The following is a 15,272-nucleotide window of genomic DNA, read 5'->3' as shown; positions in this document are numbered from 1 at the left end:
CTGACTTATGAGTTGCCGAGAGAAATGATTCTATACCCAAACCCTGCCCCCAACTCTAAAAACTTCCTGCTTGATGTTCATCAATAATGAATGGCCCATCCCTGCAATACTCAGAGGGAGCTTACATTGCACTTTTGAACAGCCGGTTAGTAATGTACAGTGGATAGAGCCATTCTTTCAAATCCCAGGGCAGTGGGTCCTTCAAGGCTAGCATTGCATTTTCAATTAGCTGCTGAGTGAATGCTTGGCATGTGTATTAGTGAAGAGGCACACAATTAGCATATTGTTCCTTTCTGTATTGTGCTGAGAGGATCCAAGGGATTGGTGGGGGAACAGGCAAGCCAGGCATCACCGTGGATATTGAAGAAAGGGGTTACTCAAACCTCAGCATCTTCACTTGCTCGCTCTGGAATTACAGCTATTTATTACGAATAGCTGTGTGGCTTAGTGTGGCTTAAGTGGAGTGTGTCTGAGGAAACACATCCGGACACCACTTAGGGTTAGTCTTTCTGAGCTCTTCACATCTCTGACTAATTATCTTCATTATCATGGAGCCCAACAGTCCCAAAAAGATACAATTTGCTGTGCCTTTATTCCAGAGTCAGATTGCACCTGAAGCAGCAGAGCAGGTAAGTGAAATTGCATGGGGTACAATTCCTGTACATAAGGTAATATGAACATGTATTCTTGTTATTAACTGAAATGTTCTTTACCTCTTGATTTTGCTGTGACTTTCAAGATACGTAAACAAGAAATAAGTTGGTTTTTATACATACTTGCATTTAAATTGCATTGGGAGAACTATTGTCGAAAATGTAGCACTTCATATGATACAAAATGGGCACCTCTGAGGGGAAAATGGCTCTGTAAGCAATTCAGATATGGATTCATAAATCTGTTCATTTTTGCTCATTAAAATAACAGTTTCAACATTTAGAGCAACTTTCAAAAAAATTATCAAAATGAGCAACATTTTATTTCATTTTTTATAAAATAAAATGATTGATTTAGCAATAACATTAAATCCTGAGATAGTTTCAGACTATAGGTCGAATACTTTATTTTCTTATGTTTTTTATTGTGAACCCAAAACAATAATTATAAGTTTATATAATATATTAAAGCGAGGATTTGTAGCTTTTTGTACAATTTTAAAATTGTTTTGTTCAGACATTACAAACAGTATTTTAACATTTCCTAGATTCTTTGTCCGTGTCTAATATTGGTTTACATCTGTATCACCTTTCATATTCAGATTTACTCCGACTCTTGATGCAATGGCATCTCGTAGAACTGCAACTGTGAGGAGGCAAAAGCAAAGAAATTTATGAGGATATCAACCTAATCCACTCATTTCTTAAAACCTAAATTATTTTTGAATCCTGTTCCAAGTATTTGAAATAAAGTCTTAAAAATAATTATTTAATCCGTGACTCATAGTGTTTCAGGATGTTTTGACAATCTGACGTAGATGCACCTAGACTCAGGCCAGATAAATGTAACCTTGAACATCTGTCTATCTATGCTGAATGGAATGTTGCTTCTATCTTGGACAGGATGTTGCTTCTATCTTGGACAGGATGTCATTGATAAATTTTATTCTCTATCCTACTGACATTTACTTTGGGAATTTACCCATAAGTGAATATAATAAACAAATAAAGGATATTATATTCAAGGGATTCTGATGATACTATGCTCCTGTAACTCTTAAAATGAAAAATAAACTTTAGAGTTTGTAATAAGTTACATATTCTCATAAGATCCATATTTATTCTTCATTTGTTTTTATGTTCTAAATATTATCTAGAAAATAAAAAAAGTTAACAAAATCAATTGAAATTCAAAGCTTATGCTGCTAATTTAACTCTGGTACCTGCTAGAAATAGGTTTGCAAGCTCTTCCTTATCCTGCTTAAAAATAAGTGTAACGAATCTTGAAAGCATCACCAATGTTATGAGGCTCTAAGTGAGCCACTAATATTATCAGGTCAACCCTGTACCTTCACTGTAAATTAATTTTCTGTTGTATCATTCAATTGTATATAATTATTTCTCTTCTGTGGAAATGTAGCTTTTTGGTCAAAGAGGGTGGGTAATACTTCTATCAGACAGTTCAATTCTGTGGCTTTCTATTATTTCAAAATAAAATTAGTGAGCACCTTCCATGTGTCCTCCAGAAGTTTGCTTTTGCATGTGGGGAAAAGATGAGGATGAGACATCTTTGCAATCTGCAGAGTAACCTGGAGCAGTATCTAATATTCACTGATATTAGCTCGCCTTTTGTCATTCACAGATCAGGAAAAGAAGACCTACACCAGCATCACTTGTGATTCTCAATGAGCATAACCCCCCAGGTAAAGAAGCATGATGTGTTTCACACTGATGGAACAGAATGGAATTGTTTGAAGAACATCAAAGTACATGTCATTACTGAAAAGTTTCAATTTAGGATTTCAGTTAGCAATGCTCTAGAAAACTAATCTATAAAATGGATCATAAACAGAATCAGAAATAAATATTACAGGAATCATCTCAAGCAACAGCCTGTATTTCCTCTAGAATATCACGAGTGATGATATGCTATGAAATGTTTTGTTAGCACTGGCTGTCATATGTTCAGGTGTTTGTATGGGACCTGGATCACAGCTTATTAATGAGGCTGGAGGAAAGCTGTTCAATTTGGTTTCAAAGCTTAAATTACAGCCCTAGAGATGCTTATCTCTTTACAGAGTAAGGTTTTTATATGGAAAAGGTTAACATGGGGTGGGCAATGACCTAGAGTTGGCTTCAGCTTTGCTGCTGATGTCATCTCTGAATAATGCAATTGACAAGTAACCAGATCAGTTTTCAGCACTGCCTATTTGAGAGCCATTCTGAATGGCTAAACCCATTTGTTGAGGTTTTATTTTCCATTTCCTGTAAAAATGAAAACTGCATTATTATTCCTGATAAAAGACTATGATCTGTAATCCACAAACATTATTTACTTATTGAACGGGGTGATTTTTAGTATCACATTGAAGTGCTGCTTCTGGATATACAAGTAGGATAGGAACGGTGATGGCATTAATTTGTAACCAGGCAGAACTTGGTGTTGGATTTTCTGCAGGTATAAACAATAATGGGTGGACAAAAGGAGTTTAAACAGTGGAAACATAATATGTCTAATAATAGACTGTAGTGAGTGATCTAAGAATACCAGGGTGAAATAGTCCTTGACTTTTTCAGACTCTTTTCTAATTAGAGAAACATATAAAAAGAAAGTCAACTAACAGACTATTCATCCTTGAGCCCAAATCCAAGAACATTTTCAGGTGATGGAAAATAAGTAAGCTAATTTATTTCTGTTGAAAACAAACAATTATAACTTGATCCTATAACTTTAGAGTGCCATTGCATTTAAAATTATTTTCAAATATGTTATCTCAATAAATATTAACTTACTTATATTTGGTTAGATAAGAGGTGCAAATGATATGTAATTATAGTTTAAAAATAAATACAAGTATGAAGATAATGAAGTCTTCCTGATTTGCGGGGGTAATTTTATAGCAATTTTCCATCACTGCCTTGCTCACAGTAGCAGACACTTCTGCAATGTCCTGAAACTTTCCTCCCTATGCCTGCCATGAGGTGTACTGCACAACTTGATTTCTAGGTGTTCTATCTCTTGAAAAGCAGTTTTCAGAGGTCTACAGGCATTGTTGCTGTTTAAACATAGTGAAGTCATGTAAGTGACCTTCATCCTCTCATTTGAACTCCCAAAATAGCACCTACATTTTCTTGAGTGCCAAATATGTGCCATTTGGATGAGGAAAGTTTATCAGAGAGGTGAAGTGATTTTTGTGGCTATTCCACTAGAAGTGATGGATTCCAGAGACAAATGCAGGTAATTCTGATACTGAAGCCCATACATTTCCACTGGCACTGGCTTTGAAAATATCAGTTTGCACTACATAGTGAAGGCTTTATAATGTGACTAGTCATTCAGGCCCTATAAACAAGGAAAACCAAACAAAATAAATCCATTGTCTGTACCACTTATCTTAGTAGATTAGGGATTGTACTTAAATATCCCTAGGAATGAGATTCAGTTTTTCTCTAGAAACCTTTTTCTTGTCAGATCTCCCAATTACTAGATGGCATTGTCCCTTTTATGTAATTGACCTCATCCTTCTCTGTTTTTTAAGCACCATTGGAGACAAATTAGATGCAAATAGCATCTCACAGAGAACTACTGTATTTTAGTAACTCACCTGTCTGCATCTTCTTCCCCCTTTATGGAAACTAGAATAGTCTACAAAGAATTAATAAGCTTTTGGCTGTGTATAGGACTTGGATAAGTGTGCATGGCAACTAGAGATTTTGGACTAGTAATGGATTTTTGTAGTAAAACCCTTGAAAGCTTATGGTTTTCCCAATAAAAATGATCTAGTACCAAGCTTATTGGGGAAATAACTCTAAAGATAAAACAACAACAACAACAAAGAAACAGACAGCAAAAAAAGAACACTAAACCAAATCAAACTTGGATACTGGTCTTAACCAGCCACGTGATGTGATCTTGGGAAAGGGATATCTCCAAGGTTTTGTTTGTTTCTTTGTTTGTTTTTTGGGACGGAGTCTCACTCTGTCACCCAGGCTGGAGTGCAGTGGTACGATCTGGGCTCACTGCAAGCTCCGTCTCCTGGATTCACGCCATTCTCCTGCCTCAGCCTCCCGAGTAGCTGGGACTACAGTTGCCCGCCACCACAACCGGCGAATTTTTTTGTATTTTTTTTTAGTAGAGATGGGGTTTCACCGTGTTAGCCAGGATGGTCTCCATCTCCTGACCTCATGATCCACCCGCCTCGGCCTCCCCAACTGCTGGGATTACAGCCGTGAGCCACCGTGCCCGGCCTCCAAGCTTTATTTTCTCATCTATAAAATAGTGATCATAATGTTCTTTCTTTCAGCCTCACAGGGTTGTGTAATGATCGAAAGAGTTAACATGAACATGCCTTAAAAATTGCAAAGTGCAACACAGATTAGGTGTCATTAACTGATGTGTTTGGGAATGTAATATTTGCATGTGATATTTAAGAATGAAGATATAACAAGAAAAACAGAATCTTCATAATCTCATCTGTTCTAAATATTTCTGGACTATCCAACAGTTTCTTTTCCAAACATTATCTGAAGACTCTCTGTCAAACAACAAAACAAGTAACAACAAAAACCCTCATAAGTGTTAAATGACCACTTTTAAGCAACTGTTTCTCCTGTCCCCTGAAAGCAGTATGTTCTTTGAAAAACAAAAACTGGGTATAGCTTTAAATCCTGGTAAAACTAAACAAATCTCTTCAATTCACTGAAATTGGCCAGGGAATAATTGGTTGTTCTTGGACTCACCTGTCATTAATGCTGTTTAAAATTCAAAACCCTGCAAATCTTTCTTTATTGTCAATTAATAAAGCAAAGAAAATTAAATTATTTGTTATAGAAACATAATTAATAAACCATTCCAATTCATATGACAAGATCAGTGTACTGCAATCACTGTTAAATGAATTAGACATAGCTTGCTTTTTAAAAAATCTTTTGAAGTGTTTGCAGGAAGAGTAAATTATAGGATTATTTGAAAGAATGATTATATATATATATTCTGTTTATATTTTGTAGAGGAAAAATAGAAAGATATTTCAGCATGTATATTCAGATTTTTGTTTGCTAGTTCATCTATGCTAGTCTAAACACATAGATGAGATAGGCACCTGATTAACTGTAGTCTCGGAGCAGCATAATGTCCCATCAGTCCCTTTCTAACAAATAACCTAGAACTCTCAGCAGTACAAGCACTATGTAAACAGATACTTAACCTGTTAAGGATATATCACCCTCTGACATGGGTTAGTAAATCAGTTTAACTCAAAATAGTGGGAAATGAAACTAAAATTTTTAAATTGAGGGCATGAGGTCTGGGAAAGTTTAATAGCAAAGGTGTTTCTTTAGGGTAGAAAAAGCAGAAACAATATATTTGCTCCTAGGAATAACTCTCAACAGTCAGGTGGCAGCAAAACGATACTGAAAAACTGAGATAGGGGATATAAGGAATCGCCAAAGATCCCTATATTTCGTCTTTTTCAAATGTTTTCTGGGGCTACCAATGTGACCTTGTAGCAAATTGCCTCTGTGTTTCAGTTCCTCTTCTGATTAAGGGCCTCTTTATGATAAGCTCTCTGAAGTTATACAGGAGAGCATTGTTATCTATTCTTATACTGTGTGCTGTTTGCTTTTACTTTTGTATAATCTGCAGTGAACTGGTTTGGTTCCTATATATATATATTTTTTTATCTAGAGACCTGCTTATGTGTAAATCCTCTCTATAGGGAAATAAATGGCAAAGACACTTTCTGTAATTTACTCCATCACATCTATAGACTGTATATTTGGCTACTAGTGTTTGAAATCTGAAGTTAGACAATAATTTCAGAAAATACCTACTTTAACCACACAGCTTCATGACAGATGTATATAAACCAACCCAAGTCCCTGAGACTCGCTCCATTTTGTATACCTCAGAGAAGAATCCATAATTACCCGGGGTTTTCAACTCCAGCTCTGATAATTTCAGATGTTAGAAAATAGTTTCTTATACCAAACTTAAACATAAATTCCCCACTTTATTCTAAAATAACTCTTCATTTGTTCTCTGCAATAAAAGTCATTTCTAACCTTTTAAGAAATACGAATGAATGATTATTTTCTTTTCTTCCCAATCTCCCTAAGGGCTTTAATAAACTCTATCCGAATTCTCCCTATTGCTCTGCCTTTGAAGCCCAGAGCTGGACACAGTCTTCCAGTAAAAAGCCAGCCTAGACCAAGTCTTCTGAATATTAAAGTTTGTGGCATCCATTGTTTTCCATTTACCATTAAGCAGAGACAACATGGTTACAATTATATTTAATGGGCCTGATGCCTATTAAGCATGAGTGAGCTGTATGAGGCCTGGAGCTAAGTGCAGATTTGGGTAAGTACCCAGGAGTTTTGACGTCATTTAAAAGCTCGCTGTGTGTCTAAAAGGTGGGATCCAAAACATAAGGTAAAATAGTTTTTTGAGTATATTTATTGAACTTCCTATCACAGCCAAATTTTGGGGAAATCGACTTTATCTTTGACCCGTTTAGCATCAAATATCCTTTGAAATCAAGAATAAAAACAAAGGTTGTTCTCACATGCCTCAGGTTCCCAAAAGTTAGTTAATAGGAGACGTAAGAGATATATGATACTAAATATCATACTATCTCCTTTCAAATTTGATAGCAGGCCTGGTCATTAGAGAGAACTGAGATGTCCAATTGCTTTGGCTATTCAGCTCTACAAACTGTAAAAGAAGCCACAGTTTATACTGTATGTAGCATATTACTTTCTAAATGCATTTCAGGATTCTGAAACTAAGTTAAAAAATACTGAGATTTTGAAGCCTCTAGATTGGATTCCTGAGACATTGGATGATAGCTAGAAAATAATGCTGGACTAAGGTTGAATTGTTCAAAACACAAGGGGACTCCAGAACTTTCTGGTGATGATTTTTTAATCCAAAATAACAGGAAGTTTTCAGGCTCAACAGAATGAGCGTAGAAATTTATTTCAGTATTAAGGCATCACATGCACAAAATCTCTTTTCATGGAGTCCCTCTATTTTGTAAAATGAATGATTGTGTTGTCAAGAGAAAATTGGGCTCCAGGGATCATACTGAGAAGTTTCTGGGGACTCTTAAAGATGAGTAAGACATTGTCAGGCCCAGATCTTGAGGTACCAGCCACCCCCAGGGACCTCCAATTAAATGTATTCAATTAAATGCTATATTGGCCCATTGTCCACATAGTTATGTTCATTTTAAATGGTCTCATTTGAATGTGGTTGTAATTCATTTGAATCCACAATCATTGCTGATTGCTCAGCATTTATTTTGCCTTGTCTGTATTAATGACAATATAATACAAAAAAAATGGTCCAGTGTTTGAAGATCATTGAAGTGTTAGCTAGTATTAATTTTTAAGAAATTGTCAAAAAGCCTATTTCCCTCAGCATTTATTTTATGAGTTATTGAATGCTGAATTATGTTTTAAAAAGTTACACATGTGGCTTTCAGCGATTCATGTACTGTACAGTTAATTGACTTATTTTCCCTTAACTCTTCAGTATGTGCAGCCAAATAGCCCAATCAGTTGGAATAATTGTGAGCCAAAGATGAGGTTCCGATTCTTTATAGTGACAAGGCTTGCTACATTGTAAATGTTCAAAGTAACTAGTTCAATCTTCAAATTAAATGGAAAACAAAAATGAAAGGGACCTGCATTTCTCATTCAAAAATGGCCCAGCTTTTTTAGAATCCATATGGTGTTAGTGATTGGCAAATAGTTTTCCCAAAAAACAGTAGTAGTGGGTAAGAAAAAAAAAAATCTATAATACCCCCTAATTCATCAGGAGACGAATATACAATTGTGGAAGTATTATGTATCCTATATTGTAGTGTTGGTTTAACTGAGCATGCCCTGTTTGTCAATATAATTTTCGTAAATTATGAGTTCCTAAGATTTTTTTTTAAATGAGCATGCTACTGATGCTTAGGTTTTTCATAAGGTTATGAAAACATTATTGCAAATAATTGACATATTTGTGGCAAATTTGTGTTTGACCAGAAATGAAATTCATATTCCAACAGTATGTAGAAAGAAAACAAATTTTGAGGATTGAGCATAAAAATCTTTTAGAGATATCTATCAGATACTCTTGTTGCTCAATTTTGACTCCACTCCATTTTTATTCACTTCTTTTCATACATCATCTCTGTTCTATGTTCTGTCTAACCTTTATTTATCGAAGCAGTTCTCTTATGCTGACTCTTAAGACTTAGTCTAGATTGACTCACTTGCATAACTCAGTCTGTCTTTTTCACAAACTTCTCAATTTAAATAAATTTCAGCACAAGACTCACTTAAATTGCAAAAGAGTTCCCTGAATAATTTGACCCATTGTCTGGTTTTGTTAGTCTAATATTCTTCTCTTAGCTTCTACTCTTAAAGCTGTTTATTGGTTTATACATTCAATTCGATTTATTGAGTCCTTATTCTAAATCCTCTGGGAACATGTAGTCTAGGTAACAGAGAATATTATGTCTGGATGTACCATGATACAATTGTAATAACAGAAATCCCGGTTGCTGAAACCACAGTAAAGCTAATTCTGGCCAAGGCATAGAGGCACTTATTTATTATGCTTCCTGGTCTATAAAGCATTTGCATGACTTATTTTGATCTTTGGGCTTTAAGCTATTAAGGATTGAGGTCAGAACTAAATTTTTACTATTTATTCCAACTTACTAGTAGAGTAGATGTTAAATGCCTGTGAACTATTCAAAGTCAATCCTTCAAACTTTTTTGGCACCAGCTCTGATTAAAGCACAATGTTACCCTTCTAGGGGATAAAACAGGTAAATTATCAACCTACTCACATGGAGAAACTTATCTAAGACATATTTACAATCTGATACATGTGTTTTTATAGTAAAACCAATAGTATATGCCAAAAATACAAAATATATTTCATTCAGTAAAGAAGTGTCTATCACAGGGTTTTTCAAGATTAGATTAAAATGTTGTACAATACATAGACTAGATGCCTGATAAATGACAATGATTATTTTGGGGAGGCAGATGTGTAATACTTAAGAGTAGAGGATTTGGAATCACTTATGTCTGGATATAAATCTTAGATGGCTGTTTACTGCCTGAGTTTCCTCAGAAAAATAGCTCATCCTCCTAAGGCCCAAGAAGTCACATGAGGTCGTTGGGCTCATGTGTTACCAAAATGCATGTGTTTTCCCACACCACTACGTTTCACTAAATATAGAATACATCCATTTCAAAGAACGCTAGTCTGAGTCCATTGAATAAATAGATGCCCATTTTTGTGTCTGCATAGAAGTAAACACAGATGACATAATTGTCAGTTGTTCTGAGTAACTTAACAGTTGTTCAGTTTCAAATTTGATAGAAAAAATTACTAACAGTTCTTTCTAATTGTTTCTAGTTGATAGTCAGATTCCACCAGATCATAAATTAGTGGACCTCTAACAATGAATCTAGCTAAGTTGTGTGCTTGATAGAAAAATGTTATTTCTAAATTTCTTTTTTTTTTTTTGGAATTGTTCAAGAGCAAGCCCTTGAGCCTTGGGATTTTTCTGTCTTTTCTCTCATCATTTTCTAGGCATCACTTCCACTAAGTAGTGATCTGACACACTTCCCACAATTCCAGACACAATTCCAGACAGAATTTACCAGGGGCTTAAGCAGAAATGCCCCGGGACCTGGGCAGGTGACATGGATGAGAGCCTGGGCCCTGAGAAGGACAGTAGGCTGTGATGGGGACTGTAGTCTACTTGGATAATAGAAGCTCCATCCAAGGCTTTCAAATTAAACAGATAAAACTGCAAAGGACATTGAGAAAGCACTATAACAGGTTGGAACACGTAAGTGGTAAGATTTTAGAGATACTGGAAAGTATCTCCCTAAATTAGTTTCCATACTACCTGAAATCTTACCTTTTGTAGTTGTTGCTATAACTTCTAAAATGCAAGTATTCTGAAGATATAACACATTGTCCTTGACACCTTAGAAAAATTGCCTATCTGGGGATCAGGAAGGACCTGTGAAAGCCAGAGGTGGAGGGAAAGGCATGTCCTAAAACAAATGTCCCAGCTGTGACAATCAGGGGGCTCAGAATTCATCGTCTCCCTCCCAGTCTGTGTGCTGTCTCTGCCCTCTCCATACTTATTCGGGCCTCTTCAGATCTTCCCTAATACACAGGGGTTCCCAGCACATGTTGGAAAATATTACACGTGTATCTGTGAGTCTTCTCTGGGCTTGGGTAGAATACTATCTTTGAATTTAGCTCAATTACTTTATGTCATTTAGAATAATTTGATATAGTAAAAATTAGTGTTTAACAAAGCCATTTGTGAAATAAGTTGCCAAAATCCACATCATGAAAGATATATATTGACAATTTGATTAGAACACAATTACAATTTGACCTTGGAAATAATGCTGAGGAAAAAAAGGACTGTGCAAACTAAAAAGCTAGGGAATTTATAATCTTTCATATTTTTTTCATTCTCTGGCAGCAATTTGCCATCATTATGGAAAACAATTTTCAGAATTACACTCCTTACATATAAATACATATTGACTTGCTTGTGGAAATAGAACTGGATGCACAACATAGAAGAATGAGAAGTTATTTTGGAATCCAATTTTTAGAATACTTTACCTCAATGATGCAATATCATTTTATGCTTTTTCCCCTGTCTGATGATAAATAACAGAGTATTAGAAGACATATACACAAATATTTACATGCATGAACACGCGTACACATGATGCACACAGAGGTAGATAACCAACTGTATGTAAAAAAAGACACCACGTGGACTACTTAACCAAGTAATAAATCCATATCCACTAAGTAATCTGACTTACAAAAGAGGCCTGAACTTGCCAAAGTGTCTTGAAAAGCTTTGAAAATTCAGGTTTTAAATGGAATAAGCTAATAATAATTTTTTATGTTTCTAACATCTTGAATTTAAAAACCAATAGATTAAAAGCAAATTGTATTATTTTAAAATCCAACCTTGAATAAAAGCATTGAAATTACTGGCATGGATTCAAGTAATGAGATTTATTAAATTATTTTTTAAAAGTAAAACAGTATTTTAAAGAATAAGTTGCATGTATTGAATATTAATAATACTTTAAGATTATATTCTCATTTGAGTAGGTTTAATATGTGCATTTTCATGATTTATGGACAGAAGTATTATAATTAGATGTAGAAATTGAGCTCCTCCAGCTACCACCTGAAAGTCAATGTCTAACTAAAAGGCATCATCCATATTTGAAGACAACTTTTCAACTACTGACTTCAGCATTTCAGTTAGTTTTATCCCCATTCTTCTAATCACTAAACCAAACAACATTAGGATCATCTCTGGCTCCTCTCTCTCTCCTTCATGCCTTAAATATATCAGTGTCTTTTCTGTTAACTCTATTCTACAGGTTGAACCTGTCCCATGTGTTTTTATTGTTTCTGCTGTGTCTATGACACATAGTGCTTTATTCTGAACTCACATAATAACTTTCAAACTAGTTTTCTTTCACTTTAACACTGGGAGGCCGTTTTGTGTAGGACTAAGAACCCTAACCTTAGAATCAGTGAACATGGATTTCACTTGTGGCATGAGTAAATGTCTGACTCTTAGTTTCCTCCTCCAGGAAGCAGGGATCCTGGTAACACTGGCATTGGTTGTGTTGCTGGAATCAAGTGAGATCATGCATGTTGGCAACACTATTGATGCTAGGCTCAGTCTTTGCCCATTCTGGTTTGTGTGAGAGGCTTTTGGCAGACATAATTATATGATATGTGATCGACTATGGCAGCTTTACTTTCATAATTGATTTGTCATAAGCTCTAATTTGTATCCTGTAATTTACCTGCCCTAGCTTTTAATTAGTTAAGATAAGGCACCTGGAGTCTTCTCATGACTCGCTCATCTATTTCATCATAATCTACACATCATTCTCATTCCTTCTTTTGAATAAGTCAGCCATTTCCTCCACAGTCTATAGAATCTTATTACACAAATTGCTGACAACTGCACTAAAGCTGAGACTTGATTTAAAGGAAACAAACAGAAGAAAGGAAGATGATTGTTAGATTATGGTTAATGTTACCACTTAAGTTACTCCTTTATTTCTGCGGAGGGCTCATAAAGCAGAGCACAAGAACCTTGTTTATTTACCATAGAGAACTTCCTATTGAAAATAATTTTTCAAAATGTGTAAAGATTTCCGATCAACTAGGATCAGACTTAAGCTGGATTTGCTTCCCAAAACAGTTTTAAGAATATCCACTCTTTCTTCATGAATTTTAAGCACTTCTCACCTGCCTCCAATGGTTAAAAGGTTTTCAAGAAAGAATGCCAGAGACTCACTGACCATCACATTTCAGTGAAGCAAAACAGCATGAATGATTGGGCTAAAATGGGCCATCTCAATTTCCACCACAGGTCATTTTACTTGGTGAATAGCCCAGAGTTCCTGCTTCGCTTAGCCAATAAAGGACAATTTTTTACTTAAGGGTCTGGAGATGTCTGCAAATATTTTCACACATTCTAGATCTACAGTACACAGCCATCACTGGAATCAAGACAAACACCAGCTGTACTTTTCATTTAGACAGTTACAGAATAAGCAACATATTCAAAATATATTTTGAAACATGTTTAGGACAGAAAAGAGGAAAAAAAAATGCCTCTAAGCTACAAGTCAAATAATTTAAAAAGAAAATCATACCAAAAGCAAATTTAAAGGGGGTTATAGAAATGTATCTTACTTTTGGTAGATTTATAGTTTGCAAATCCATTTGTTCTATAATATATGTCCTTACAAACTCTATCAAATGAATATTTTAAACCCCATTTTACAGAGAGAGGGTGATGGGTGAGCTGTTCAAGGTCAAAAGAGCTATTTCAGTAAGTAGATCTGTAATGTACACATAGGTTGTGTGACCAAGGTCAATGTACTTCCTACTATATTAATAACATCTTTATTTCTGTAAATAAGTAACACCACACTCTTTCTATTTTATTTGTTTTTTTCATGGAATAAAATATAAACAAGCTCCTGTTTGTAGCTTGGCCATGTGAGATTCTGTTTGATATAATATATCCCAATATGCATTTCATCTTTATTCTAAAGTGAGTTGGTTTTGAAGTGGTAGTTCTATACTTTTTTCTTTTCTTTTGTATTGATTAGTTAAGAAGACTGTTTTAGCATTGTTAATACAGATATTTTGTTCTACAAGCTAAAATAAAAGAAAATCAGATAACCAAATAGAAAAAAATAAATATCATCCATTATTCCCTCCTTAGAGTTGAACCCTGTTATTTATTCATCTCTGTGTTTTCTTACATATATATATATATATATCCATTTATTTTTTTTTAAAATCATTGTCTTTATTTAAACCATCATTAATTGCAAGGCTGAGGGACATCTGGATTCTAGTTAACTCAAAACATGACCGATTTGTGCACATACCGTCATCTTCCCTTCCCTTCCATTTCAGTTCTTGTCCTGTGAGACTCAGATCAAATCCCCCTTCCTTCATGAAACTTTTATGGACTACTCCAGCTAGAATGTTTTGCACCAGTAAGCGTAATACATCATGACACCATGATGCCAGCTAGCTGTAAGCCAATCACTGTGATGGTGGCCTTTGCAAAAGAGAAAAGATTTTATTGACAAGGCTGCTGGGAGAGTAAATGAGAGAACAAATCTCAAACTCATCTCCCTGAAATCAGGGCTTGGTAGTACTTATGGGATAGAAACAGGGTTGGTCTAAAGTGTGGGGAAAGGTGATTGGTGGGTAGGAAAGGTGAGATAATCAGAATTCTGTCCAAGTGTAATCAATCTACATGGCTCTTCATAGGATGGATGTTCCAAAAACAGTGGCATCAGCATGATCTGAAGGTGGGGTTGTCAGCCTCCTGACATCAAAAAGTCACGTTTTGGGCAACCAGGCAGGCCAAGTTGGAGGATCGGTAATCTCGACTAATTTGAGCTGGACAGGAGTTTGCCCCCTTGCTCCTGAAAAACAACTTTTAGCAACAGTTACCATAGAGACATACACATCAGAGATATTATCTATAAGGAAGCTAATGAAAGTTTAGTTATGTATTATTTGGTTATGTGACTTTTAGCTATCTAGGTTTTAATTCCAACTAGAAGTAAGCCATTAAAAGCAAACAAGGCAGGTTAAGCTTGGTGGGCTTAATCAGGTTAGCTCTCGGTTTCAATGATTGGATCCATTAACACATTTGTTCCAGTTGATTGCCCAATGCCTTTCTGTCACCTGATAATGTCCTGAAGGAATAGATCTTGGAATTAATAAAATTTAATGTGGATGGAAAGAAGAAAGATCCATGTATATGAGGCCTTATAATTCCTCTCTGGATAGGATGGCTGCAAATAAGGCTCTGAGGATGGAGCAACTCTCACTGTGGAAGGAAAATAGAGGTCATTAAAACTAACCTGAGTGTTCCACAAGGTTTATTCTTGTCCTCCCAGTTCACAGGTACTTACACTTGTGGATGCATAACCCATTGGATTATTATGAGCTCCTACATAAAATATTTATGGGCGTAATTTAAAGTGGACTTTGAAGCA

The 15,272-nt window shown here is 35.4% G+C and overlaps 1 protein-coding gene across 2 annotated transcripts in view; it reads left to right on the top strand.

The window, feature by feature from the left end:
- The first annotated feature begins 253 nt into the window (after window positions 1-253).
- The window catches only part of PPP1R1C (protein phosphatase 1 regulatory inhibitor subunit 1C), a 148,828-nt gene continuing 133,809 nt past the window's right edge, over window positions 254-15,272 (top strand). The window contains exons 1-2 of one of the 2 annotated variants that reach the window (XM_017867435.1): window positions 254-629; window positions 2,296-2,356. In XM_017867435.1, coding sequence (XP_017722924.1) covers window positions 549-629; window positions 2,296-2,356 — 142 coding nt within the window. In that variant the 5' untranslated portion in view covers window positions 254-548. The remainder of the gene's footprint in view (window positions 630-2,295; window positions 2,357-15,272) is intronic. The other variant, XM_017867436.1, reaches the window with a different exon arrangement.

The sequence above is a fragment of the Rhinopithecus bieti genome, unplaced genomic scaffold, assembly GCF_001698545.2.
Source record: "Rhinopithecus bieti isolate Rb0 unplaced genomic scaffold, ASM169854v2 scaffold_3041, whole genome shotgun sequence".
In the NCBI taxonomy this organism is placed as follows: domain Eukaryota; kingdom Metazoa; phylum Chordata; class Mammalia; order Primates; family Cercopithecidae; genus Rhinopithecus; species Rhinopithecus bieti.
Note: the sequence above shows the minus strand (reverse complement) of the source record. Positions and strands in the feature narration are given on the sequence as shown.